This window comes from Miniopterus natalensis, chromosome 2 (assembly GCF_054644295.1).
Source record: "Miniopterus natalensis isolate mMinNat1 chromosome 2, mMinNat1.hap1, whole genome shotgun sequence".
In the NCBI taxonomy this organism is placed as follows: domain Eukaryota; kingdom Metazoa; phylum Chordata; class Mammalia; order Chiroptera; family Miniopteridae; genus Miniopterus; species Miniopterus natalensis.
The window spans coordinates 156261060-156288562 of record NC_142082.1 but is presented as its reverse complement, the minus strand read 5'-3'; the positions used below and the strand labels follow the sequence as shown (position 1 = coordinate 156288562).

Genomic DNA, 27503 nt, shown 5'->3' with positions numbered 1-27503 from the left:
ATTCAATTGCCCAGGCATGACATACAATCCTCTTATGGAGATTCTTGTTGCATAGTTAAATTTCTAAGACAGTTGATCGGTGACCTTAAAGAATATTCATATGTAGTAAAAGCCTAACAGCACAATCTGAGCAGCTATTTTTGCCACAGTTTCTCCAAAAGCCCACTGCATGCGATAGTCCTAGATTACCCCCCTTGACCTCTTCATCCATCCTATCCTACTTCTCCGCCAAGCTTTGGCATGTTCCTTGTCAGCAGACTTTCCATGCCTCTCGGGCCATGGTGTCTCTCTCCTTCCTCTGCAGAACACTTACTTATCTAGATCCCATTTATTTGGCGATTAATCCTAGTTTGCTTTGTGGTAACTTGTATGATGTTTGCAGCTTTTCATGTATTGCCGTCCGTGCTGCAACTAGATTGGAAACACCCCTGGAGCCAGTCCTGTTTCTTCCTTGACCCCTAGCACAGTTCTTTAAATACTGTAGAGTGTTTTTGACCAGGTAGGGCTAGGGGAGGATAGGAAGTTGGAAAATGGTTGGTTATAAAGGATTTCCACTCTATGTATAACAACAAAATCTCTTTATGATTTTAGGAAGCCAAAGAGGAAACAAAGATAATAGATAAGCCTAGAAAAGAATGTGTTGCAGGAGGTAAGAAATGTTCCCTCTGAACCCCCATGTGAACTTTTGTTCCCTGCTGGCATTTTTATGGGTGAAATCTTTCTGAGTAAAGATATGGCATCTACAAATCTGCATCGCTAGAGAAAATTACCGGTAGAACTGATTCTTGATTCCATTTACATTGTTTTAAAAAAGGCACGTTTATGTTGCCAATGGCTGTTAAGCCCCAGAGGACTACTGCCCTATGTGAACTTAGAATCGTGCCAATGTTGGTAGTAAATTCTCAGCCCTTTTTTCAGATCGTTTTCATTATTCCGTCTAAAAGGAAATAAGCCAGTATTTAAAGAATAAGTGCTAATAAGCTTCCCTCCCCATCTCCCCTTCTATGGGAGGGAATAGTGGGCAGAATTCGGGCTTTGGGGTCACACAGGCTCTATACTGGCTCAGCCTCTAACTTTGACTTTGGAAAGTTATTCAACTTGAGTCTCAATTTCTCCATCTGCAAAATGGGAAAGATGGGTGAAAAAAATTACTTTGTTGGGAATATACTGTATGCTAAATACTTGGTTAAATTCTTTACGTATAGTTTCATTTCGGTCTGCCAAATATCTAAGGGTGATAGGTAAACTGAGATTCAGTTACCTAGTCTGTGGACTGTAGATAATAACAGCATCTGTCACAGCAGGTTTGCTGTGAGAAGTGAATAAATTATGAATGAAGCACTTAGAAAAGTGTCTGGCAGAGAAGTTCTTGTACAAGTTAGCTCCTACAGAAAAATAATATCACCCTTATTTTGTAAATGGTTTGATGAAATTGTTGCTTTTCCTCTTTGCAAAGTTGTCATTAAGAGTATCATTAGTATATGTAAAGAGCCTTGTTGTGGGACCGTGTGTATTGTTGCTGTTATTGTTATCAGTATTATTATTATTACTATTATTATTATTACTACTACTGCTACTGCAGTCACTATTATGCTTGCTGCTGCTATTATAACTTTGCTGTGAAGGAGGACCAGGGTACCAGAGGAAGGCGTGCTCTTAGCAACAGGATCAAGTCAAAGATTCAAATGCAAAGAGAAAAACTGGGCTGTCCCTTGACTCAGACCTGTTCAGGTTTCAAAGACTATTCATTCACATGCTGAAGTGTGAACGAATGATTTTAAGGCCATTATGATCCCAATAGCATAACTTTATATTTCAGCAAATGCATTATTAGCAAGCTAGCATCTCAGGCATATTTCAATGGAACACCTTTGTTTAGTGACGAGAGGGCATAATGTTTGATCGAATGCACCTTTAGCTGTTGCTGTGAAGCCTTTCTGACCAAATAATATTTTATTGTCTTTGAACAGAAGCTGCTGTTTCCTCTGTTCCTGTAACCACTGTGAAATCGGTTAACTTTAAACCAAGTGACAAGTAAGCTCTTCTTCATGTTACATCTAACGCGTTTCGCTCTTCTGTTGAGTTATGTTTGACTAAGTTCTTTGTCTTATCCTACAGCGCTTCTGCTAATGAGAAGGAGGTAGAGGTGAGTTTAAAGCCAATATTTTTTACTTCGATTTAAAAGAAAGTGTTCCAGACTCACTTGCGTGCAGTCGCTTCATGCTTTTGCACAAGCTGTCGTCATGTGGTGTCTGTCCGGCGTGGCCGTGACAGAGCAGTCCTGTGCGTGCCTGTCAACGCCGTGTTGCTGGGAAGAGAAAGGAACGCCTCAGTGTAATTCCGTGTTAAACGGGACATTTGACTACATCCTTTTTTTTTCCCCTTCACCCTCATTTTAATTTGACAACAGGCTGAATTTCTCAGATTATCTTTGGGGTTTAAGTGTGACTGGTTCACCTTGGAGAAAAGAGTAAAGCTTGAAGAAAGAACCCGTGACTTGGCAGAGGAAAATTTGAGGAAAGAAATCACTAACTGTTTGAAGCTGTTGGAGGTAAGAATCCCAACATTTGGGGGCTATACATTGGGTCATATTGTTGTTAATGTTTTCAAAATTACATCTGAGTGTACTTACATGACTGCAACGAACACCAGGTACCAAGCACTGCCTGACCCCAATGCGAATTAATAGGAGATAAGAATTCAGTATCAGGGTAAAATAAAAAAGATTCACTAATAGGAGAGTATAAGCAATAAAACAATAAATATCTTTCAAAGTAGTTGTGTGAGTTCTCTGCCTTCTCTCTGGATTTTCAAATAGGTTTCAGACAGAAAAGTAATCAGGCAGAAAACTGAGCAACAGGAGATATCAATTTTAAGCTTCAAAGAAGAGAATCAAAAGTCTACTTCTATTTAATTAACTGAAAAAAAGAAAATGGGTCTTATCAGACGGTGGGCAGGCCCCGTGGGGCACAGAGCAGTGTAACAACCACTGTTCTTCCATCTTGTGAAGTCACCGTAAATATTGAGGCGGGCTGGAAAATTAAGGCCAATTTTGGGAAATAAAAATAAAAATTTAGAAACTATGTTCTGTATTTTTTATTGTGGTAAAAAACACATAACATAAAATTTACCATATTAATCATTTTAAGTGTACAGTTCAGTAGTGTCACATGTATTTATCTTGCTGTGAAACGGATCTAGCCTTTTAATTTTGCATACTGAAACTCTGTATCCATGTAGCCGGCAGTTTTCACCTTTTTCATCTCCTGGCACACATAAACTAATTATTGAAATTCTGCAGCACACCAAAACATACATTTTTTGCCGATCTGACAAAAAAATAGGTATAATTTTGATTCATTCACACCAGACGGCTATTGCTGTGTTGGCTGCTGTCGTTTTTAATTTGACAACCTAAGGCTTTGTGAGCCCCTGCACAGGTCTACTTGACAGCAACAAAGGTATTAATACTTTAGCATCATTCTTACTGGTCTTAGCAGATGCTTTTCCTTCTACACCAAGAAAATTGAGATTTGACTGTCACCTGCGCTTACAACAGTGTCAGAATCACTTGCTGAATTTTGGGGTTGCTTTCTGTGCAGTCTTTAACGCCTCTTTGTGAAGATGACAACCAGGCCCAGGAAATCATTAAGAAGCTGGAGAACAGTATATCGTTCCTTAGCCAGTGCACGGTGCGCGTGGCCAGTAGGGCTGAGATGTTGGGAGCCATTAATCAGGTAATCTTTCTCTCTTTCTCTAGTTGTAATGAAATTACTAAAGATTATTTTCCCTGAGATTATAGATTGTATTTCTAGGAATAAGTTTTAGAAAGCTCTTCTTTATTGTACAAGTCATATATGTTTAATACAGAGAAATGGAAAATGGAATATGTGAATAAAAATGTAAAGGAAAATCTCTTGTAACAGTCATTATAAGACTTTTGTGATAAATTTTCTAGACACTCTCTTCATACAATGTTATAATCTGCTTTTTCATTCAACATATAGCATAGATAGCTTTCTGTGTGATATAAATTCATACATGTGTCATTGTTCTATGGTATTGGTTGAAAAGATAAATTCTGCAACCAATCCCCTATATTTGATCATTTCAGGGTGTTCTTGATATTTTGCTATTATAAACAATGCTACAATAAGTATCCTTGTATATGCATCTTTGCACACTTATTCACAGAGAAGTAGAATTTTAAATTTTCTTTGTGGGCAAATGTGGAATGACTAATTTTTGTAATCTATACCTAAGCAAACTTGTTAAAGTATATTTTCCAAAGAAGGAGAAGTTAATTTGTGGTGACAGTTTTAGTTTGATCATTTGTTATACACTTTTAATATCCCATTTCCATTTTATCCCCTCACTATGTAATAATATTCTGTTTTATTTTTATTAAAGGTATGTATGCACATAGTTTTAAAAAGTTCAGTGGTTCTGTAAGACTTATTATCCCATTTTCCATGTTAAAGAAAAATCACTTTCAACTCTTGGTTTGTTTTGTATTTATATTTATATCCCTAAATAACATGCATAGACTATCACTTAGTGATTTAAAGTTTTAGATATTTGTTGATGTCCCACTGTGGAGGCAAATATTTAGTTTTATCACTCTGTTCCCTCAGACCTTCCCGCTGTCTCTCGCCTTGCTGTTGACCTCCCTTTTTTCCTGACCAAGCTTACATTCCGTAGTCAAACACAATATTCCCTCCCTCGCATGAGCCCCTCAGCACCTTTTCCTCTCTCGTTTAATTTTACTCATTAGTAAAATATACAACCCTGTTTAAATCCAGCTCTCCACCTGCTCATACCCGCATAGCTGGAAGACATCACACCTGTGTGCTGACTAGCTCCCTTGAAATTCATTACCACAAACCTCTTGCGTGCCCATAGGGCCTCCCATCTGTCACCCTCCCTCTCTTCTAAATACCAGTTTCACACTCTCTCCTTAAACCATCATCATGTCCTCCCCATTTTCTCTGTCAAATTTTTGTCATATTTTAATTTCCAGACTTTTTTTGTTCTCAGAATGTTTTTGACAAATACCTTATTTTTATTTCATAGATGCAATACTAATTCGTAGCTCTTCAAAGATGTTGGTAGTTTCCTTGAAGTTTTAGTTTTTCTGGGTTGTTTCCTCCAGCTCGCTTTTATCTGTTTTCATTGTCTTCTTTTGTGCTAGGGGCTTACCTCCAACATCGGGGTGACTGGGAGCTCTGTATGTTGAGTGGGGAGGGTTCTTGTTGACCCTGAGCTTCACACAAGCTAGGATGTCTCCCTAGAGTACTCTCAGTGGCAGCAGTTTTAGGGCTTTCATCTTGGGATGTTAGATTCCTTGGAGAAAAATCTTCTAGCTGCCTGACTACCGGGATCTGGAAGCTTGAAGGAAGAATAAAGCCAGGTAGCTCATTATTCAGTATGTATACAGACTTTAGCTTAATTCTATCCATTTCAGCACGAGCCACCATCACCTATTTGTTACTACCCAAGTCACAGACCCTCTTGTTTAACTGTCTTTAGATATTCACCAAAGTGGTGGAGGGCCAGTTGTTTGGCTGGCTTGAGTAAGGGAAGGCATCTGTGGATCTAATCACTTTTTGCATAGATTTTTAATCATTTCCTCTGTTCATCAGCCTGAAGCTTAATTCCAGAGGTGCCACTAAGTCCTGATCCTATGGGCTTTCCTAGCTTGCTTCTAGAATCTTCTTACTGCTTATTTTAGGGCTCAGCCTTTTCACATTTTCATCATTTACAACTGGTCCTTCCAGCAGGCTTTCAAAATTTGGTTGCTATTACATCTTCTGTTTGTCCTTGTGGACTCGGGCCTTTGTCAAAAGAAATACCTGTGTTGTCATTTTAGTAGGATTTAGGGATGGAGTGAAGATAAATATGCATGTTTCTAATTACCATCTTTTAACTGGGTATCAAGAATAGTACTTTTTTTTCCTCCTAGGAAAGCCGGGTTAGTAAAGCAGTTGAAGTGATGATTCAGCATGTGGAAAACCTGAAGAGAATGTATGCCAAAGAGCACGCTGAATTAGAAGAACTAAAACAGGTCCTTCTGCAAAATGAAAGGTCTTTTAACCCTCTGGAAGATGGAGGTAATACAAGTTTAGAATAATATGTTTTTAAGTTATATTTTTCTAACATTCACCTCTTTCATTCTCTGTTACTACTTCTTCTTATGTCTTAAATATAAGACCCTTAGGTTAAGGTTATATTAAAAGAATAACTCATTCCTGTCATGTGCATACCCCGAAGTAGGATGTCAGTTAGATAACAGGTTGGCAACAAGGATTCTTTGATAACGACATAAAGAACTCATCAAGTCAGTGCCGGCCGGTGTGGCTCCGTGGCTCCGTGGCTAGAGCATCAGCTCAGGCACTGAGGGGTCGCCAGGTCAATTCCCAGTCAAGGGCACATACCTGGGTTGCAGGTTCACCGCTCTCACCCACCGCAGTCTGGGCGCGTGCAGGACGCCACCAGTAGGCAATCAGTCGATGTGTCTCTCACATCAATGTTTCCCTCCCTCCCCCTCTTTCCCCCCCTGCTTTCCTCCCCCTTTCCCCCCCTGCTTCCCTCCCCCTTTCCCCCCCTGCTTCCCTCCCCCTTTCCCCCCATGCTTCCCTCCCCCTTTCCCCCCTGCTTCCCTCCCCCTTTCCCCCCTGCTTCCCTCCCCCTCTTCCCCCCCTGCTTCCCCCCCTTTCCCCCCTGCTTCCCTCCCCCTCTTCCCCCCCTGCTTCCCCCCCTTTCCCCCCTGCTTCCCTCCCCCTCTTCCCCCCCGCTTCCCCCCCTGCTTCCCTCCCCCTTTCCCCCCTGCTTCCCTCCCCCTCTTCCCCCCTGCTTCCCTCCCCCTCTTCCCCCCTGCTTCCCTCCCCCTTTCCCCCCTGCTTCCCTCCCCCTCTTCCCCCCTGCTTCCCTCCCCCTCTTCCCCCCTGCTTCCCTCCCCCTCTTCCCCCCTGCTTCCCTCCCCCTCTTCCCCCCTGCTTCCCTCCCCCTCTTCCCCCCTGCTTCCCTCCCCCTCTTCCCCCCTGCTTCCCTCCCCCTGCTTCCCTCCCCCTTTCCCCCCTGCTTCCCTCCCCCTCTTCCCCCCCTGCTTCCCTCCCCCTCTTCCCCCCCTGCTTCCCTCCCCCTCTTCCCCCCCCACTTCCCCCCTGCTTCCCTCCCCCTCTTCCCCCCCGCTTCCCCCTCTGCTTCCCTCCCCCTCTTCCCCCCCTGCTTCCCTCCCCCTCTTCCCCCCTGCTTCCCTCCCCCTCTTCCCCCCTGCTTCCCTCCCCCTCTTCCCCCCCTTTCCCCCTCTGCTTCCCTCCCCCTTCCCCCCCTTTCCCCCCCCTTTCCCCCCCCTTCCCCCCCTTTCCCCCCCCTTTCCCCCTCTGCTTCCCTCCCCCTTTCCCCCCTGCTTCCCTCCCCCTTTCCCCCCTGCTTCCCTCCCCCTCTTCCCCCCCTGCTTCCCTCCCCCTTTCCCCCCTGCTTCCCTCCCCCTCTTCCCCCCCTGCTTCCCTCCCCCTCTTCCCCCCCTGCTTCCCCCCCTGCTTCCCTCCCCCTCTTCCCCCCCCGCTTCCCCCCCTGCTTCCCTCCCCCTCTTCCCCCCCTGCTTCCCCCCCTGCTTCCCTCCCCCTCTTCCCCCCCGCTTCCCCCCCTGCTTCCCTCCCCCTCTTCCCCCCCCCGCTTCCCCCCCCTCTTCCCCCCCCCGCTTCCCCCCCCGCTTCCCTCCCCCTCTTCCCCCCCCGCTTCCCCCCCTGCTTCCCTCCCCCTCTTCCCCCCCTGCTTCCCTCCCCCTCTTCCCCCCCTGCTTCCCTCCCCCTCTTCCCCCCCTGCTTCCCTCCCCCTCTTCCCCCCCTGCTTCCCTCCCCCTCTTCCCCCCCTGCTTCCCTCCCCCTCTTCCCCCCCTGCTTCCCTCCCCCTCTTCCCCCCCTGCTTCCCTCCCCCTCTTCCCCCCCCTTTCCCCCTCTGCTTCCCTCCCCCTTTCCCCCTGCTTCCCTCCCCCTCTTCCCCCCCTCTTCCCCCCCCTTTCCCCCCCTCTTCCCCCCCTCTTCCCCCCCTGCTTCCCTCCCCTCTTCCCTCCTCTTCTTTCCCCCTCTGCTTCCCTCCCCCTCTTTCCCCCTCTGCTTCCCTCCCCCTTCCACTCTCTCTGAAGAGCAATGGGAAAAATCCTTGGGCAAGCATTAACAACAACAAAAACAACAAATCATCAAATCCACCCTGGCCAGTGTGATGCTGGTTGAGCATGATCCCATGCACCAAGTGGTCGCTGGTTCAATTCCCAGTTAGGACACGTGCCTGGGGTGCAGCTTGATCCCCAGTGTGGGGATGCACAGGAGGCATCTGATCGATGATGTGTCTCTCTCATCAATGTCTCTCCTTCTCTCTCCCTCTCCCTCCCTCTCTCTTCCTCTCCTCCTTCCTCTCTCTCTAGAATCAATAAAAACATATATTTTTTAAATGTATTAAAATTTAAATTCCTGAGGTCAGAAAATATATTTAATCCATCCTATTGAGCTGACCTAGTGTTCTCCCACTTGGGATATGTTCGAATTGGCGCTTTCTCCACATATAAAGCAAGGCAGAATAATTGTGATGCTCTTGTCAACAATGGTTCTGTATTCCTCATAGAAGGAATAGCCCTGGCACAGTAAGGCTGACTGATGAATTGGAAACCAGGGACACACATAAGGCCATGGAAAATGCCTTAATATAAGGTTTATATAAATCTTAGAATATCGTTTATTTTAATTAAGCAGTATGAACTGAGAATCCTTAATGATCTGTTCCCTCTTCTAGAAAGGTAAGCATATTTATGATCTTCTACGTGTAATTTTGGGTTCATTTATTCAGCAGATATTCACTTAGTGCCTACTATGTGCTAGGTCAGCATTTCGGACATATGCAGTAACAGAGAGGACTGTGTTCCATGGGTTAAGATGGTCATTGTCCAATAACCAAATAAACAATAGCCAGATAGTTATATCTTCAGCAGTCTCCAGGGTCTCAAATATTTCCTGACCATTGCTTTTCTTTGTAAAGAATTAAGACCATTGCATTAACAGGAATTACAAATGTAATTTCTAAATTGTGCAAATGTTTTTCTTTCAGATGACTGCCAAATTAAAAAACGCTCAGCTTCTCTAAACTCCAAGGTAATTAATAATTCGCTGATTCACTTTAAAGATGTTTATCAAATATTATAGGTGAGATGATTTTAAAATATTTGAAGCAACATAGCTTTAAATGTAAATCATAAAATGATTTTAATTTATATATATGTATCCAAATATGTGTGTGTATATTTGTTTATATGTATGCTTTTATATTTCCTGCTATATTGGCATCTCAGTTAAGTTTGCCTGGTGGTCGTGAACAAGTTTCTCTCATGTAAAATGGGAGTTGGATATAGGCAATCCAACAATGCTAGAGCAGCTTCACAAAATCCACAGGGTCCTCTTCCTCTCTAGCTGCTGCACCATCCTCAGCCCTTTGCTTCCACCCTATGGTCTAAGAAGGCCTCTTCAGTCCCAGGCACCAAGTCCTGGTCATTACACCAAGTCACACTCCAAGAAAAAAAAGACAGGTATTCCTTCACCCTTTAAAGATAAACTTTCCCTAAGGAAAGGTAAAATTTCTCTTTTCACTCTTAGTTGCAAATAAGACTGGAAATACAGGTGTGTGTTTTATGCTAGAGGCTGTATGCCTAAGGAAAAATCAGGGAGTTTGAAAATCAGGATTGCACAGAATTTTGTAATAGGATTTTTGAGCAAGTGACTTTACAATCACTCCCATGCATATCTCCTTTTCACTCATGAGGAAAGAGAGCAGCACAGAAGTTAGGTGATGGGTTATGATATATGTAGGGTAGAACCATGGTTTGAACCCAGGTTTCATGGACCACAGTTTGATATTCTTGATGCTCAAGTAACCTATAAAATTAATATAGGGATGATGGCTTAAGAAAAGGATTCACATACAATATTTCCTACATTTAAAATATTTTTATTTTCTGAAGTTATACTTAGTCAACCACAGAATACTGTGTAACATTTTTTTCTGTGCCAATCTCAATGCTGATCTATAAACACATCCATTCTTTAAAATAATATGCCCATTCTTAAATGTATTAAATGGGGGGGAAATGAAGCAATTTTTAAAAGCTATAAATATAGGCATGTATTTATCTCCTTTTGAGTAGGGGAACTTTTTTCTAAGTATAAAAGAAGTGGTAGCAAAAGAGAGGAGGAAACAGATTGATTTGGCTATATTAACAATGAAAAAAATTTCTGCCTGAAATATCATGAATAAAATGTGGGCAAAGATCATAAATAGGTGGTTCTCGGAGAAGAAATAGTGTTGAATGTTCTGCAAGTCAAATAAATGCAAACCTAAACAAGAAAGCTTATACTCCTTATTTGATTGGCAAAAATCATACTCACCCAGTGATGGGGAAGGTGGAATGTAAATGAGTAGAATACACCTGGAAGGCAACTTGGTCATAACAAAATCCTTTTGAAAATGTCTGTTTAACTCAGCAGTAGTCAAGTGTGTGGGTGTGGATGTACAAAGATAGTCATCAGTGTTGCGTACAAGGGTAAAATATTAAGAATTTTCTAAATGTACATTTTCTCCCTTTGAGCAGCCATCTTCTCTTCGAAGAGTGACAATTGCTTCTTTACCCAGAAATATTGGAAATGCAGCAATGGTAAGCAAATTTCCAAATGTTTTCAGTCAAAAGCAAAGTCATTTTCATATAACAAAGATATAAACTTCACTAAGTTCATGTGTTATTTCTTTTAACATCTGAACTTTAAAGGCGGCTGGGATGGAAACTAATGACCGATTCAGCAGGAGGTCAAGCAGTTGGTAAGTGTAATTATATGCTTGCTCTTTGGGAACTTTACTATTTTTAGCTGTGCTAAAGTAAATGTTTGAAATAAGTGATATAAGCAGAATTATAAAAATGGGCATATCGTGAAACTGTTTTATGAAATAAGTGTTACGTGAGTGCCATGGAAAAAAAATTAGAATGTGTGATTTTTGTATTGATTTAGGTAGTGGGAAATAGATAGATAATGGCTATGGATGTATTTGATTTGACAAGTGGACGTAATCATCTTTATGTAGGCGGATTTTGGGCTCAAAGCAGAGTGAACACCGTCCCTCACTGCATCGGTTTATCAGCACCTATTCCTGGGCGGATGGTGGAGAAGAGAAACACGAGCTCAAGTAGGTGAAGCTCGGTGTGTTTGCCAACCCGACGTGAGCCAGGGCGCAAACAGTGGGGGTCACTTCTTTTCCGTGGCTGTGACATCAGTGCTGCATCATCAAAAAGCTAAATTGTTTAAGACTTAGAAGCTACTAAGCACTATAGAAATGCTATTTGTGAACCCATTCACCCTTGTAGTGCTGGGAGCCGCAAGGTTTGGTTGGGGTCTTTTGGAAAGACCTTGGAATTTGCCAGATGTGTGAAGATGATTTTTTTCCTGTATAGGTATCTGGCCAGCAGCGAGGAAGGTGACTAAAGAGCCACAGAAGTAAAATGTCCATCTTTTTAAAAAAATACATGAAATACATATAAACATATATATACACATACATATACACACATACACACATACGTGTATATATAAAACATAGGCACATATGTAATTAATGTGCGTTATATATATATATCTTCCCTTTACATAAATGAGGAGTAGGGGAAAGATAAAACTACATTACTATCTCTGTATCTAGCAAGTTAAAATACACTGCTCTGGCACACGGGAGAAGGCAGGAAGGAGGGACATGAACAAATGCCTTTGAGTCCTTGGGTGACATTGGACAAAATGCTTTAAACTTACTTGGGCTCAGTTTCCTCATCTGTGGAGACCTTAATGAAATGATTTTATGTTCCTGTCATACGTGTTCCCTGAGTGCCTACCTTTAAACACACACCTAAAAAACAAAAAACTTTAAATAATCCCAGGAACCTGTTGCATGTACTGAAAACTCTTAAGAGTTACCATGATGAATATTTTCTGATCTGGAGTAGAAAAAAATTAAGAGTTTCCTTCAAAAGATTGCAATGTATCATTTGCTTTTTGTTAGTATGGTATGATTTTTACTGAGAAGTCTCTGTAAACAAAAGACTGAAAACCTTGAAAATCTTACAAGAATGCAATTGATTCTGGCTTTTGGGCCTTCTTTCCTTTAAAGACTAAACCAAAATCTACCACATACATTCCCTACATTTTTTTTACTAAAACAACAACTTTGAGATACAGTCCCCTTTGGCAATAGTGAGGGCATTATGAGCTCAAACTCTTCAGTGAACATAATAAACACGTTTTGTTCATGTAAGGGAATCCCTCTCTTTAGATAACATGATTTTGTTTAAAATAAAGTCAATTCAATTGCTATTTGCCAGGTCACTGAACACTGCAAGCACATTTTTACTAGTTTTACACAGAATATTTTCATAAACATTTTTAAAATTAAGATTTTTTAGAGAAAGAGAAAAAATAACACTTTGATGTTACAATTTAGCATTGATTGTTTTTCTCTCTGTAGGTTTTTCAATCAACTAAGATAGATTATTGCAGCCCATGTGGTAGAAGAATACGTCATGAAAACAAAATGGTTAAATAAATTTGGTGATTTGAATTTTAGAATTAGGTATTTGTCAAATCTTTCTAAAGCAAAGCAAAGATTTGTGCGCATCTTTGTTAATGCAGAGAAATTTAGCAATATTTTTATCACTATAGCACATTATCTTTAGTTTTGAATATTAAAATACTTATTTACAGAACTAAAGATGACTCAGAACCACCTGAAGAAGAAATAGTAGAAAGGACAAGAAAACCAAGTCTTTCTGAAAAGAGAAATAATCCATCAAAATGGGATGTCTCTTCAGTGTAAGTTGTCTACCTCCCAAATTACATCATTTTAGTGGAATGGGGAAAGGTAAGGCAGGGTTAACAATATCCCTCTTGATTAAATTACTTTACTAAAAGACCTGTCAGATTGTTAAATTTGAGATGAATAACAAACTTCGTATGGTCTGTGGGGGTTACGCCTGAATCTGTGAGTTACAACAGGCAGGAGAAGTCAGTGTGAGGAAGCTGGCCCTGAAGTCAGCTCTCCTGGGCTCCACTCCCAGCTCTCTAACTAGCTCTGTAGCCTGGGAACGTTCATCCATTTTTAAGCATATTTCATCTATAAAACAGGGATGATACTAGTACCTAGGTCGTTATTTCATGGTTATGATTAAGTGAACTAGTGTTTACCCCAGAGTTAACTATTTTCAAAGACGTAAATGATACTGTAATAAGCTTTTTTGGTGAGTGCTTCTAAAAGAAAGGGTTTAAATTTCAGTACACCAAAAATCTAAGGTATGGTGAGAAGCGACACGTTTATATATACGTATATACACACACATATATTCTACTCAATAAGTGATATTTTTGTTTCCACTGTAGGAACATGTTGCCTTACCTGATTGAGAGAGTTGGATAAATACTTGTATGTACTTGTTAGGAATTAAACGACGCCTAAATCACAGAATTTTCAGATTCTCACCATAACGCGTTATTTCTTTAATTTCAACAACTGTAAGAGGGAACCAAACCAAGACAGCAAATTACATTATATGGTTTATTACAATGTAGTGTTGGTAGACACAGCAGGTCAATGGCTTGCTTGGTATTGTTGGCAAAAGGGGTGTTTCTGATAACAGATTACTGTGATGACTAAATTCTGAATTTGTGTTTTCCTTATAGTTATGACACAGTAGCTTCCTGGGCCACAAATCTCAAGACCTCCATCAGAAAGGCGAATAAGGCCCTCTGGCTTTCTGTTGCATTAATTGTACTGTTTGCAGCTTTGATAAGCTTCCTCACAGGCCGATTTTTCCAAAAGTCTGTGGATGCCGCTCCCACCCAGGACGGGGACTCCTGGATGTCTCTAGAACATATCCTGTGGCCCTTTACCAGACTCCGACACAACGGGCCACCCCCAGTGTGACTGTAACACGTCCTAATGTGTGTATCTTAATTTTTAAAGTTTCAGTATCTGAATTTTGTAAATTAGTAACTTTTAGCTGGGAGAATATAGCCTGGAACCAGAGGTTCTCAGAATGACTAAGACTTTTAAATTCCCTCTTTCTGTGATTATCTCCCCATGATCTTTTAATGAGCTTTTTGAGGAGGAGATGTTATATAGTTTGTTAAAATGTACTGAAATAAAGAATCATTAAATCTTCATAGAGTGAATCTTAAATCTCAGTGGGCCAGCAGTCCATAGCAAAAGAACCCCACATTTAAAAAACTAAGATTTGAGTATAAAATGCTGGTTAGATCATTTTAGTAGCATGTTTAAAGTATATTCACTTGTTACATTTTACTGAGGAAATACCTGATTTTCCCCCAGGTTGCTCGATTCTTCATATTGAATAAAAGTCATCACCAGAGATTAAGAATAACTGAGTAATCTAGTCAAGAGTAGCATGTGGCACACAGAGTTAATATACTGGCAGTCGGAGCTCCTCACTTCCTCCATTGCTGCTTCGGAAGCAAAATCCTTAACCATGTGGTAGAGAGTAGAATGAAACTCAGTCTCCTCTTTCAGGGCTTCAGAGAAAGCCTCACTGCCCTCGTCAATCTTGAGCCTTTGTGCTCGGTTGCCATTAAACATTAAAAGGGTCCAGTTGGGATTCTGAATAGGTTCTTTAGTAAGGTGTTCGCTCACCTAAAGAAAGAAAATTAGAGAAATCTGTTCAGAGTTCCCCTTCTATTAGGTACTTTGGCAGTAGAGTATTATTTGAAGGGTTCAACTCAGTACCCCAAATTTTGGTGTTTATGGAGTTTATCGAAATGTATTGATTCATTCAACAAATATTTATTGAATGGCTATCATGTTCCAGATACTATTCTAGTTGCTGGGGATGTAAAACAATAACAAACAAAAAAACCCAAACACTGATCAGTATCTAATGACTGTCCTCAAGGAGCTTATATTCTAGTGGGAGAAACACAAAAAACAAGTGTGGCAGCTAATTTATACTCAAACATTCAGCAGTCAGCTTTTAGAATTTATCAGGCAAGTAGTAAATGTGCCAGAAAGTTAAATCGGAGGTCTCTCTCTCTCAAAGGAGAGTTGGTGAATCAGATATATATTCACACTAAAGGCTTTCACATTTGTTCTTGAGTCACTATAAACAGGTATAAGTACTCTAGTTCTGAAATCAAGAGCATTTGGTACCATAATGGACAATGAAGGCATAACTTTTACATAGTTTAGTTTTATAGTTTTTGACCAAATAAAATTATTTTTAAAACACCATTTTGGATGTTAATTTTTTTCACCTTTTTAAGAGGAGAAACCATGGTCTACATTCATTTAGCCTTTGAGTACCTTTTCTTTTGGAAGAAAAAGTAGTGTTACGCATTTTTGCATACTATACCTTAAATATAACTTTTTTAGAACCACATTGTATATTCCACTTGCTCCAACCAAATGCAAAAGCAGAACATAGCAGGGCCATTTGTCGATAAGCTTTCATTTCTACCAAAGGTAGCTGCCAATATAAAAACACATAGAATTGGTCACAGAGCCTTCTCAACAAGTCTCCTTCCCATCCTTGGCCTCCTACAGTCTATTCTCAGCACAAAAAAATCCATTAAAATGTAAGTCAGATTATATGACTCCTCTCTCAAAACAGGGCTATGGCTTTCCCTTTCTCTCAGAATAGAATCTAAAGTCCTAACAGTGATCTACAAGGGTCTGCATGATCTGAGGTTCCCCCACATACACCCATGATCTCCCTAACTTTATCTTTTCTCCCTGTGCTCTCTAGCTCCAGGTGCCTGCCCTCCTTGCTGTTCCTCCAATCTTTAAATATACCAGGCCACTCAGCTTGGAAGCTCCTTCCTGCAATATCCACTTGGTTAAATTCCCCACCTTCACGTTTTGTTTGAATCTTACCTTCTCACTGAGCCCCCAGTATCCTATTTAATATTGTATACTGCCCTACCCCCAATATTCCTGATCTACCTTTTCTTTCTCTCATAGAATTTTATTTACCTTTGACATTATTTTTTATGTTTATTATTTTTGTCTCCCTCTACTAGAATGTAAGTTCCACAAGGACAGGGCCTTTTTAAAAAATATTATTATTCACTAATATACCCTAAACCTCTAAAACAATGCCTAGAATATAAGTGTTCAGAAAAAGAAGCTCTTGAACATTCTGAATAAATTAATACCACACTACATTCAGCATTTGCAGAGTAACTGGCAATTTGAGCTACTAAAACCAAGGTGGTTTTTTCCCTACATGTGTACATACTCTTACCGATAAAATTATTTTCAGATGTTACACAAATGTCTACCTATATTGCCATTTTCTGGGATATTATAAACTTGTTCTTAAATATTGAACTCCTATGCCCAAAACACCTCTCATGGTTAGAAGCTACTTTGTCTTCATTCATAGGTCATAAATATTTACTAAACATCTACTGAATTCTAGGAATATGCTAGGTGCTAGAAGAGTCCATCAAAGTTGACAAAAAAAACAGTTCCCATCCTCAAAGAGCTCACAGTTTAACATGGGAGGGTCTCATTTAACTGAAGCTTTACGAGTAGCGCAAAGCAGTATGTGTTGTCTACAGGGAGGCTCTGCCAAGGAACAGGAGAAAGTGGATTTTGTGTACCAGTGGTCCCTACATGTGTTTAATTTCATCTGACTTATTGTGTTTGGGAAACTGCTTGGCCCTTTACTTTTTTAAGGAATCTTACATATATCCAGTCTGGAAGACGCAAGAAAATATACAAAATGTGAAGCTGCTTTGACTGCCTTTGCACTAAAACCAACAGGCTGTGGATGTCCTCCACTGGTCAAGATGAAGGTCATGCCACAGGCTTACTTTCTTGGAAAAAATTATTAAACTTGAGAGAACTCTGAATTCCTGGTCTTGCCATTTATTCCTTCCTTTCTAACGATAGCCTTATATAAGTGAATATAGAAAACCCATAATGTACCTTAAGATTTATATAAAATTTAATACTAGCATCTAAATGTCCATTACACTAAGTTTGGATTCATTCTTACCTTATAGTTTGTAGCAACATAAAAATGAGAGTGTTCAGTAGGGAAGATATTCAGTCCAGCTTCTTTCAAAGCAATAATGAAAGAAGTAAGAGTCATCCATTTTCCTTCCAAGATAGAGGAATGTTCTTGGTACTTTAGTTTGATTGAAGCTAACATGCAGACATCTTTCTAGTTTCAATGAGAAAAAAAGCAGCTTTTGTATAAGTTAAAGTATTACTTCATTATCACTCTGGTTCTAGCCTTTGGGTTCTTTATACCATTTTTTAAAAAAATCTATCTCATTCTGTGTTAAAAAAAATGCAAGGCAGATATGTTTTAGGACCAATCTGAAAGCTTGGCCACAAAGTCCCCATGTTACCTTAAGCAGTATATCAGTTCTTTTGGGGCTTTAGCTGAGCAATCAAGGGACTGGACTAAAGTCTCCGGTCTCCTATTTTTTTAAGTTATGATCTAAGAATACTGCATATGTTCCTATTGAATTACAATAGCTATGTGATAGCAATCATGATACAACTTTTAAGGATAATTTTTTTACACATGTAAGATTTAACAATGTAAAATGATTTCAGCTTTAAAGTCCGCAAAGTTTAAACTGGCAATTTGAAGGTGAACAGAATTCACACCTCTCATCTGCTTTTCAAAGCAAAGTTTGATGATATCTAGTCTTCCTGCTACATTCATAAGGAATTTCAGGCTTTCTTAAAACAATTTTAGTGAGGTATATTTACATATCGTAAGTTCACCCACTTCAAGTGCATAATACAATGATTTTTTGTAACTTGACTGAGTGGTGCAACTATCACCATAAATCAGTTTTGGAACACTTCCACCCTCCTCCCACCCCCATAAGATCCTTCATGCAATATGCATACACTTAACCCCCATTCCCACCTTCCACTAATCTACTTTTTGTCTCTAAATTTCAGGCTATGTAATTTATGACTGACAAGCAATAGAGGTTCCTTCAGAGAGAAACCTCAAAGGGAGTTTCAAATGGCTTGATGATAAAGATCAGGAATCTTCTCAGGAACGGGTCAAAAACTCTGAAAGTCACACTACAACTAGGCTTGTAGCTTCATTAATTGGTCTATTCCTAATAACTTGAGAGTATAAATTTGTGAGTAAAAATCACTTTTTACATGGTATTTCCTATCTAGTCAATATTTCATTTAGAAATTACAACCACTGAATAGTGTCTTAGCTGCTCTTCCACAGACTTTTAAACAAAAAACAGAAATGAGGCTGATGGAAAATTAAGGTTGTTAAAAAATAATAAAATTCAGAATTACCAGTGATTGATTGCTTTGACACACTCTCTTACAGTCATCCAGGAGGTTTACCTCTTGGATATGACTTGCTATAACAGTGATTTACCTTAATTTGTATTTGAATCTCCATAAATATTGTAGTCACTGTCAAAAGTGTTTTATTCACATCAAGTGGTCTTAGTTCCCATGACAGGTACGGCATGTTAATATGAGTGTCTTGAACCAAGGTAACAGGGCCCAGAGTCTCTAGGCTGAATGTTATAAGTCTCTCTTCTGATTTGTAAGATACGTTACTGATGCCATCAGTTTTCCAGTGTTTACCTTTATAGTAAGTGAAGAAAATGACATTAGTTTCATTTTTTCCTATACAAAAATAAGTTGAGTGGAACCACCCAATAAGTGCAATATGTGTAAATTTATCTTTCACGTTTAGAATAGAATCTCAACAAAAAGTTAACTTTGCTGGGAGTTTCTTCCTGTCTACAGGACCAAGTCCAAACTCCTCAGCATGGTATATAAGGCTTCGAATGAAGCTCTGACCCACATTTCTGGCTTTGTCCCTTCCTACTTCTCACATCTGATTTCAACCACACTTCTTTTTCCTTCCCAACAACCTCATGCCCCGTGTGTGCCTCTTTACATGCAGTTCCTTCTGCCTAGAGGACACTTCCTTAGTATCTTAGACAACCTTTTTTCATTTTTTTTTTTAACAGCTTTAAATTTACCTGTCTTAAGTATACAATTAAATTATTTTGGTAAATTTACCCAGTTGTGCAACCATCCCCACAATCCAGTTTTAGAACATTACTATCTTCCCGATACATTCCCTATGTCCACTTATAGTTAATTCCCATTCCCACCTTCCAGCCCCAGGCAACCATTAACATACTTCCTGTCTCCAAAGATTTGCCTTTTCTGGACTTTTCATACAAATGCAGTCACATAAGAGGCACTGTTTGGTGTCTCTTACAACTCAATAATAAAACAACCCAGTTTAAAAATGGGTAAAAGATTTGAATAAACATTTCACCAAAGAAGATATATATAAGGATTAAAAGTACATGAAAAGAGATGCTCAACATTATCAGTTGTTAGGGAAATACAAATTAAAACCACAACACACCACCTTATACCCAATACAATGGTTATAGTAAAAAAGACAGATAACAGCAAATGTTGGCAAGGATGTGGAGCAATGGGAAAACTCACAGTGTTAAGTGGTCATGTAAAATGGTACAGCTACTTTGAAAAAGAATTGGCAGTTTCTTTAAAAGTTAACATAAATTGCCCAGCCATCGTGACTCAGAAGATGAGCATCTACCTAGGATCCAGGAGATTGTGGTTCGGTTCCCAGTCAGGGCACACGCCAGGGCTGCGGGCTCGATCCCCAGTAGGGGGTGTGCAGGAGGCAGCCGATCAACAACTCTCATCATTGATGTTTCTCTCTCTTTCTCTCCCTCTCCCTTCCTCTCTCTGAAATCAATAAAGATATATATTTTTAAAAAGTTAATACAAATTTACCATTCAATGCAGCAATTCTACTCCTAGGCATATATACCCAAGAGCAATGAAGACATGCCCATGCAAAGCCTCGTATGAGAATGTTCTCTTAGTCTCTTCAGGGCCTGCTCAATATTTCATCCTTAACTGTCCAGACTGGCCCGGCCACTGTTCTGCTTTACAGCACTTCTGTGATAGCACCTCACTGCATTACGTCAGGAGGCCTTTCTCTCTGTGCCTCTCCTACAATTTTGAAAACTCCCGGAAGACAGAACTCATTCATCTCTGTATTTCTTATTGTTTGGCATATTTGTGGAACAAATGAATCTTTTCCTAGAATGCCCTCTCCATTTCCACTGGCTTTCCCCTCTTCTCACATGTGTGGTTCTACTGACAATTTTTGACTCTTTAACATAACAAATACAATCATACTGACAAACTAAGTTATTTTTATTTCCTCTTTTTGCTTTTACATTAACATTATTTTAATTTGTAAAGGTAAAAATTAAATATCATCTATAAATGGATTCTCCACGTTTCTAGTACTTCTAGGCAGAGTTTCCTCATGGATTAAAAAATACTGGAGTTGTAGGCTGACTGATTACTGCAGTTAGAGCCAAATTTTAAAAGTTGTATTTCCCAAAGTCATGTGAATAATTTACCTTGTCTAGTTTTAATTTAGTGTGAATAATTTTTAATGTGATAAATATTTCTGAATATTATCATTAAAGGAAAGTGAAACTTCTAAAGCAACACAAAAGGAAGAAATGACCTAATTGTTCATTTTGATATATTTTATAGTTTAATGTATTGATAAAAATCTGTTTATAATACATAAACTATTTCTAGAATATAAATAATATCTTGTAGCTCTGTCTACACAAGCAAAATCATGGAATATTATAGTAGTCATAAAAATGTTTAAACTCCAAATATTTACCCTTCTTGGTGGAGAAATTCCTAAATTCTCTGCCCACATAACTAAATAAATAGATTAAATACAAGCTCTTTGATTTAGTGATCTACTGTCCCCAACCTAAAAATAAATAAACTGTTCCCAACCTATCACAAAATATGTAACTCCTTTCACAAATAAATAGATGAATGTAAAATAATTCATGTTAATCCCCGGTTTCAGGCTTGATCCCCAGTAGGCTGCGTGCAGGAAGCAACCAATCCATGTTTTTCTCTCTCCCTTCCTCTCTCTCTAGGGAAAAAAAGCAATAAAAACATATTTAAAAAGATAAATAAAGCTACACAGCTTTCATCTTGGAGCCTCAAAACTGCATACATTAATTCACAAGACCAAGACCTTTTAAAGTTTAGCCAGCCAACCTAAAATAGTATATGTTAATGATTAGTGAATATTTAATTTGTATTTCTATTAGTACTTCTGATATATTTTTATTTAACATTTGAACAAGTACTAATTTCCTATGGTTCAACAATCAAAAGTCATAAAGAGGCACACAGTAGTGAGTTTTCTTCTTTCACAGGTTTCCCATTTGTCCACTTCCCATCCCTAATACTTCAATACTTGGTTGTAATAAGATTTATAAATCCTTAACATTAAAATAATCCAATTTTAACACCAATCTCGATTGTAATTCTTCAGGGATTATGGTAGATGTAAACACTTTAGTAACTAAGAGTTATAAAATTCAATAAGTTTTTAAACTCCAATCCCTACTCATTTCCATTGCGAGCAAATAAAACACGGACCCTAAAACTGGCTTAGAAACATGTAAGATTGTTTACACCCTGCATTTCCTATGTTGATTTAAGGATTTGTACTAGCACACTTCTTTTGGTTACATAGTTATCAGAGCTGGTTAAAGGCATTGCTGTACCTTCCGCATCCCACCTTACAACCATAGGATCCTCAAAAAAGATCACGTTCTCATAAACCTCGAGCGTCACCTCTATGGGTGGGAAAGCGCTCTCTGTTTCATAGTCTTCTGTAGTTGCTGGAGGATATACATATTTCTGTAATCCATCTTTGAGTATCTTTTAAAAATGACCAAAACAGCACTAAGTTAGAAGCTGACTGGTAACAGTTAAAGATGTAAATATTACTGAATAAGTTATATAGTTATATTTAATAAGCACTTCAGTTTGGTCTCAGTTAGCTACAGATTGACTAACAAAATGTCACAACAAAATTAAAAGATAATGATTAAGGCGCCAAAAAAATCTACTAAAGTTGAATGTGCCCAGCCGGGTGTGGCTCAGCGGTTAAGCGTCGGCCTAGGATCCCGATCGCGTGGCTCTGTTCCTGGTCAGGGCACATGCCCAGGTTGTGGGCTCGATCCCCAGTCGGCGGCTTGCAGGAGGCAGCCGATCAATGAGGACTCTCTCATCATTGATGTTTCTATCTCTCTCTCCTTCTCCTTCCTCTCTCTGAAATCAATAAAGATATATTTTTTAAAAAATTTTTTGAATGTAATCGCAGAACCCTTTTATGGGCTGGGTTCTAGGCTGGGACTTACTCAGCATTTTATTCCAAGCAACCCTATGGGGCGTATATTTAACAAAGAAGGGAACTAGGAACTGGGTGAAAGGTGAAGGGATTGAGAAGTACAGACTGGCATTTACAAAATAGTCATGGTGATGTAAAGTTAATTACATACTGTAATAACTGTGTATGGTCCAGTTGGGTACTGGAAATATCAGGGGGAACACTTTCTAAATTATATGAAACTAATGCAAAATAATATTGAATGTAAACTGCACTTTTAAAAATTTTAATAATAAAGCTAAAAAAAGAAGGTAACTGGGATTTACATAACTCAAGTAATTTGCCAATGGTTACAAAATGACTTCACTGAGGCATCGGAACTCAAAGAGGGAGCTGTGGGGCCCCAGGGCCATGTCCCGGTGCCTCGGCTAGGGTGTGTGCAGGTGAAGAGAGGAAGAAGCACAGGCAGGGCAACACGTCTAGAAATGAATGGATGACGGTAAAAATCACCCCACTGTATACCTTGCAACTTACATGGCAATTATATCTCAGCAAAGCTGGGAGAGAGAAAGAAAGGAAATTAAACCAACAGCGGATTTCTCTGGGACAAGGGAGATCTGTCCATTATCTAAATGTAACATGTATCTAAATGTAGAGAAAGATCTAGGGAAGCGGCCAGATTAGAAATGTTAGGTACTGGAGAAAAAAACTGGATGGGGAAAAATTCTAGAGGAGGGGGTAGATTATTGAAAAGATACTTGGGAAAAAAAGGCCTCTTTGTTGCAGGAGAGAGAAACAGGTACGAGGGAGGGTACTCTGGGCTCAGATGAAGAGCACAGAGCGGTGGTCTCAGGGAATTCTCAAAGGTCTTTGGATGAACCCTTGAAAACCCCAGATCAGGCTGAGACCGGCCTATAGATAGAGTTTTGAAGGTCTGCCTTCTTCAAAGGAATGTATTTCTTGGATTCCCCACTGTCCTTCGAGTGTCCCCAAGATGGGGAAGGCTGCTTCAAATAGATTCTTCAAAGTGGCAATAGACCCGATTATCTCCCCCAGGCTTGCTCTAATAAATGCATTCTCCTTTGTGGGGAGAAGGAATGACCGTATCATCCCCAATAGGGTAAAAATTAGTTTGGGGGAGGCATGAAAAAAATCTTACTCTATTATGTATAAAGCATAGATATACATCCAGCACATACGCAGATCACAGTCTATCTGTGGCATTAAATTCCATGGCGGGGGATGGCGAGAGAGAAATGTTTACAATAGCTCCTTAGACGAGTGATATGGGGGGAAAAATAAAAGCTGAGAAATAATGATGTAATACAAGAATGCACCAACGTCCTAAGATGTAGGTGGGAAGTGCCCGGCAATCTATGTACCTGATGTGTTAGAGGAGAGAGAGAGAGGAAAGGGCAGCAGAGCAGGTCGGGCTATGACAACAGGACTGGGCAAATTTGGGACACAAGCCAGTGAGGTAAAGTGAAACCGAGTCAGTACTGCTTACTCAAACAGGAGTGAGAAACTCCTTGACAGATCATCTGACAACGTGACCATCAGTATCCTTACTACTCCAAGTGTGGTCCCTACATCAGGAGCATGGGCATCACCTGGATCTGTGCTGCTGAACTTTTTTTTTTTAATATGTTTTTATTCGTTTCAGAGAGACGAAGGATGAGGGAGAGAGACTGAAACATCAATGATGAGAAAGGTTCGTTGATCGGCTGCCTCCTGCACACCCCCTACCGGGGATAGAGCACAGCCCCGGCATGTGCCTTCACTGGAATCCAACCATGACCTCCTGGTTTATAGGTCAATGCTCCACCACTGAGCCACGCCGGCTGTGCTGTGCTTCTCAACTTAGTTGTTGAATCATCTGGGGGTCCTGTTAAAATGCAGATTCAGTACATCTGAGATGAAGCCCCAAATTATGCATTTATAGCAAGTTCCCATGAGATGCTGCTGCTGCTGATTGAGGGGCCACATTTTGTATATCAAGGATCCAGACAAGTGGATCTTTAATTGTGTTTTGCTAAAATACAGACTGCTGAGTCTGACACCTCCATAATTTCTGATTCAGTATGACTGAGGTGGGGCCCATGAATCTGCATTTCTAGCAAATCCCCAGATGATGCCAGATGCTGCTGATGGGGTTCCACATGTTGGGAACCGCTAATCTAGACCAGGGTCCACAAATTATGGTCCCTGGGAAATGTGGCCCACCACCAGTGTTTGTCAACTTTATTTTATAAAGTTTAACTGGAACACAACTATGCCCATGCATATATGGCTGTTTTAGCATTCCAATGGCAGAGTTGAGGAGTTGCAACAGAGCTGGTGTGGCCACAAAGCGGAAAATATTTACCATCTGGCCCTTTACAGACAAAGTTTTCCAGCCTCTGAAACAGATTATTATTATGAAGGCTAAAGTGGCACAAAGTCAACATACTGCTACAGGTTCAAAGTATGCATGATTTCTGGTTTTAAAGCACGTATTATTTTAGATTCCTTCCCTTTGGTGCTGATTCTAATTTTACAAATTCAAGATGGTTTAAATTACACTTTTTTTCTTTGTGCTTGCTTAATAGGGCTAAAGTTCATTGTGTACTAGAACATTTAATATAAAAGGGTGATAAATTATTTTACTTATAAATTTTAAGAATCAACCTACTTCCATAATCATCCAGCCCTTCATTGGTTTACATTGTGGGGGAAGCTCCAAAATATCCAAGTGATATACTCCACCCAGATTTGTGAATTGGTAGATATCAACCTCATTGTCTTCAAGGAAATGTTTCCTTTCAGGAGCATTCTCTAGCAGCAACAACTGTGCTAAAATAAATCAGATTAATTCAGTTTCTAAATAGATCAGAACATTTTTGTGTTTTTTTTTTTTAGAAGGGAAATGAAAATACCTAGTACTGGTAAAGGAAGTTTTTATTTAGCTACTAAAACTTTGCAAAAAGTGATTAACACAAAACTATTCACAAAGCTGACCATTGGAGTGGCAACAGCCGTGTGTAGGATGCAGGCGAGGGCTACATTCATATTTTGTATACTAACATTTCAGAAATTTGTAAACAATAAGCACGTTATTAAAAGAAAAACTTTTTTAAAAAAAGACCTTATTATAGGGGAGGGAAAATAATTTCCCCTCTACACTTGTGAGTTCTTGACTGAGACCTCTGTAAATAGGTTAATAAGAGAAAAAAACAGAAGTTTATTAATATGTGTGCCTCATGTATACATGGGATATCCTCAAGGAAAACATGAGTAATTCAAAGAGGTGGCTTAGAACTCTGGCTTATATAGCATGTTCAGCAAAGGACAGTAAATTTGTGGGAAAATGACAGGACAGAAGAATGCAGTTTTATGTTTCTGAGGGTGGAGATAAAGGCTAGTTAGTAGTTTGTTGTGTAGATTCCTCTGGTGCCCTCTTCTGATAGGCTCTAAAGTTGTCTCTGAGAATTAAGCTTTGTCCTTCCTAGTAGTGAGGAGAGGAGGGACACCTTTGAAAATTTATATTCTGCTTTTAGGCAAATAGGAGAAGGGTAGGAAGCTTTTCTTGCATCTGTATCTTTTCAGCTGCTTTCAGCTCAAAATAATCCTTACGCCAAAGTGGCATATTTTGAAGCAATATATTATAAAAGGTCAAAAAAGGGTTTAACACAAAATTTGATAACTGCCAAATTAATTTAAAATTGGACATTATGAGGCTAAAGATGTAAAAAAAAAATAAAGTAAAATGGTAAGAAAAAATAAATTTTGGTTCATATATAAAATTAAAGTTAATTCCCCCCCCCCCCCCCAACAAAAACAGACCCAGCTTATAGAAAAACAGGGATGGAGGCTTGAAATTGAAGCAACTGGATTGGACAATCTCCTGTGTTCAAAAATTTTATGGGGAAATTCTATGATTTCATAATCCTCAATGCACAGTCAGGAATGTCTGAAGTCACATATCACCGGGACCATTCTCACCTTTCACTAAAACTCTTTCAATATAGTATAATGGATAACAAAGGGAAATCATATCACTTACAGGTCCCACCCTTATACAATATATGCTAAGTAATACTTCAGTTCCTTTCTCTATAAAATGGATATAATAGTGGTAGCTATCTTACAGAATCTGGGGGAGGTGTAAGTTCATGCATGTAAAGAGTTCAGAACTGGTGCCAGACATGGTAAAAACTCAGGACCTGTTAGCCTTGTAACTTATCATTACAATTTTCCTCTCTCATAAAAGGAAGCACACAGAGATGGCATTAAATTTAACCCATGGAGGTGAGGCACTGAAAATTAATGGAAATATACAAAGGAAATTCCAGTTCAGCAACTTCACTTTTTTCCTTGTGTACAAGTCAATAAAATGCAGGCTTTCATTAATTTTCAAATGTGTCTAATTAATAATCCATTTACCTGAAAAGAAAGTAAGAAAGAATACTGCATCCCAATTTAGACATTTATGATATAATGTTAGTTGGGGATCATCATGTAGAGAACCTTGGTATTATTGACAAAGGTTATGAACTGACTATAGTGTCATATTTTTAACAGGAAAATTACCTTGTAAGGGTTATAGAAAATTACAAAGATATAAACCTAGCTGACTGCAGAAACAAAAGTGTTTTTTAAAAAGTAAAGAAGTAGACAAGAAGACTGTTATGAAAAATGTGCTAAGAAATATATAGAAAACAGACTCCTTAGAAGTCACTGGGAAAACAGCATATGATAAGTTAATGGAAAAGATGTACATAAATCTCAAACTAAAAGATTGCAAATGATACATCACTATCGTTTTGACATTTTTAAGCTATACCCAACTGCTATTTGCCAGGATAAGACTGAAGACAAGTGTTGAGAAATGTCTTATTGTATATGTGTGCTTATGATTGTTCATTGCAACACTGTAATGATAAAAAATTAGAAATAACCTGTCTATCAATAAAGATATAAATAATTTTTAATTATTGAATAGAATTATAGAGCTACTACAAAAGATAGGGTTACCAATGGTTCTGACTTAGAATAATGTTAAATATTATTCATTTAAGTAGCATATGTATTGTGTTCTATGTATGTATAATGTTATGTAGCATAACAAATACTGTTAGTTTGAAAAAAAAATTTTTCTACAAATAGTATTTGTATGACACAATCCCATGGTTTTATTAAAAAAAAAACA

The 27503-nt window shown here is 39.2% G+C and overlaps 2 protein-coding genes across 2 annotated transcripts in view; one reads left to right on the top strand and one right to left on the bottom strand.

Annotated features, from left to right (window-relative positions):
- Positions 1-14123, top strand: part of IRAG2 (inositol 1,4,5-triphosphate receptor associated 2) — a 75459-nt gene extending 61336 nt beyond the window's left edge. Inside the window, exons 28-39 of the mRNA XM_087814754.1 lie at positions 592-649; positions 1971-2034; positions 2119-2146; positions 2411-2551; positions 3603-3737; positions 5963-6110; positions 9103-9146; positions 10637-10699; positions 10811-10860; positions 11122-11223; positions 12786-12893; positions 13758-14123. Coding sequence (XP_087670880.1) covers positions 592-649; positions 1971-2034; positions 2119-2146; positions 2411-2551; positions 3603-3737; positions 5963-6110; positions 9103-9146; positions 10637-10699; positions 10811-10860; positions 11122-11223; positions 12786-12893; positions 13758-14001 — 1185 coding nt within the window. The 3' untranslated portion in view covers positions 14002-14123. The remainder of the gene's footprint in view (positions 1-591; positions 650-1970; positions 2035-2118; positions 2147-2410; positions 2552-3602; positions 3738-5962; positions 6111-9102; positions 9147-10636; positions 10700-10810; positions 10861-11121; positions 11224-12785; positions 12894-13757) is intronic.
- DNAI7 (dynein axonemal intermediate chain 7) overlaps positions 13144-27503 on the bottom strand; it is a 52439-nt gene continuing 38079 nt past the window's right edge. The window contains exons 10-15 of the mRNA XM_087814755.1: positions 24987-25147; positions 21708-21864; positions 18464-18678; positions 17090-17257; positions 15440-15553; positions 13144-14724 (exon numbers count right to left, since the gene is read on the bottom strand). Coding sequence (XP_087670881.1) covers positions 14449-14724; positions 15440-15553; positions 17090-17257; positions 18464-18678; positions 21708-21864; positions 24987-25147 — 1091 coding nt within the window. The 3' untranslated portion in view covers positions 13144-14448. The remainder of the gene's footprint in view (positions 14725-15439; positions 15554-17089; positions 17258-18463; positions 18679-21707; positions 21865-24986; positions 25148-27503) is intronic.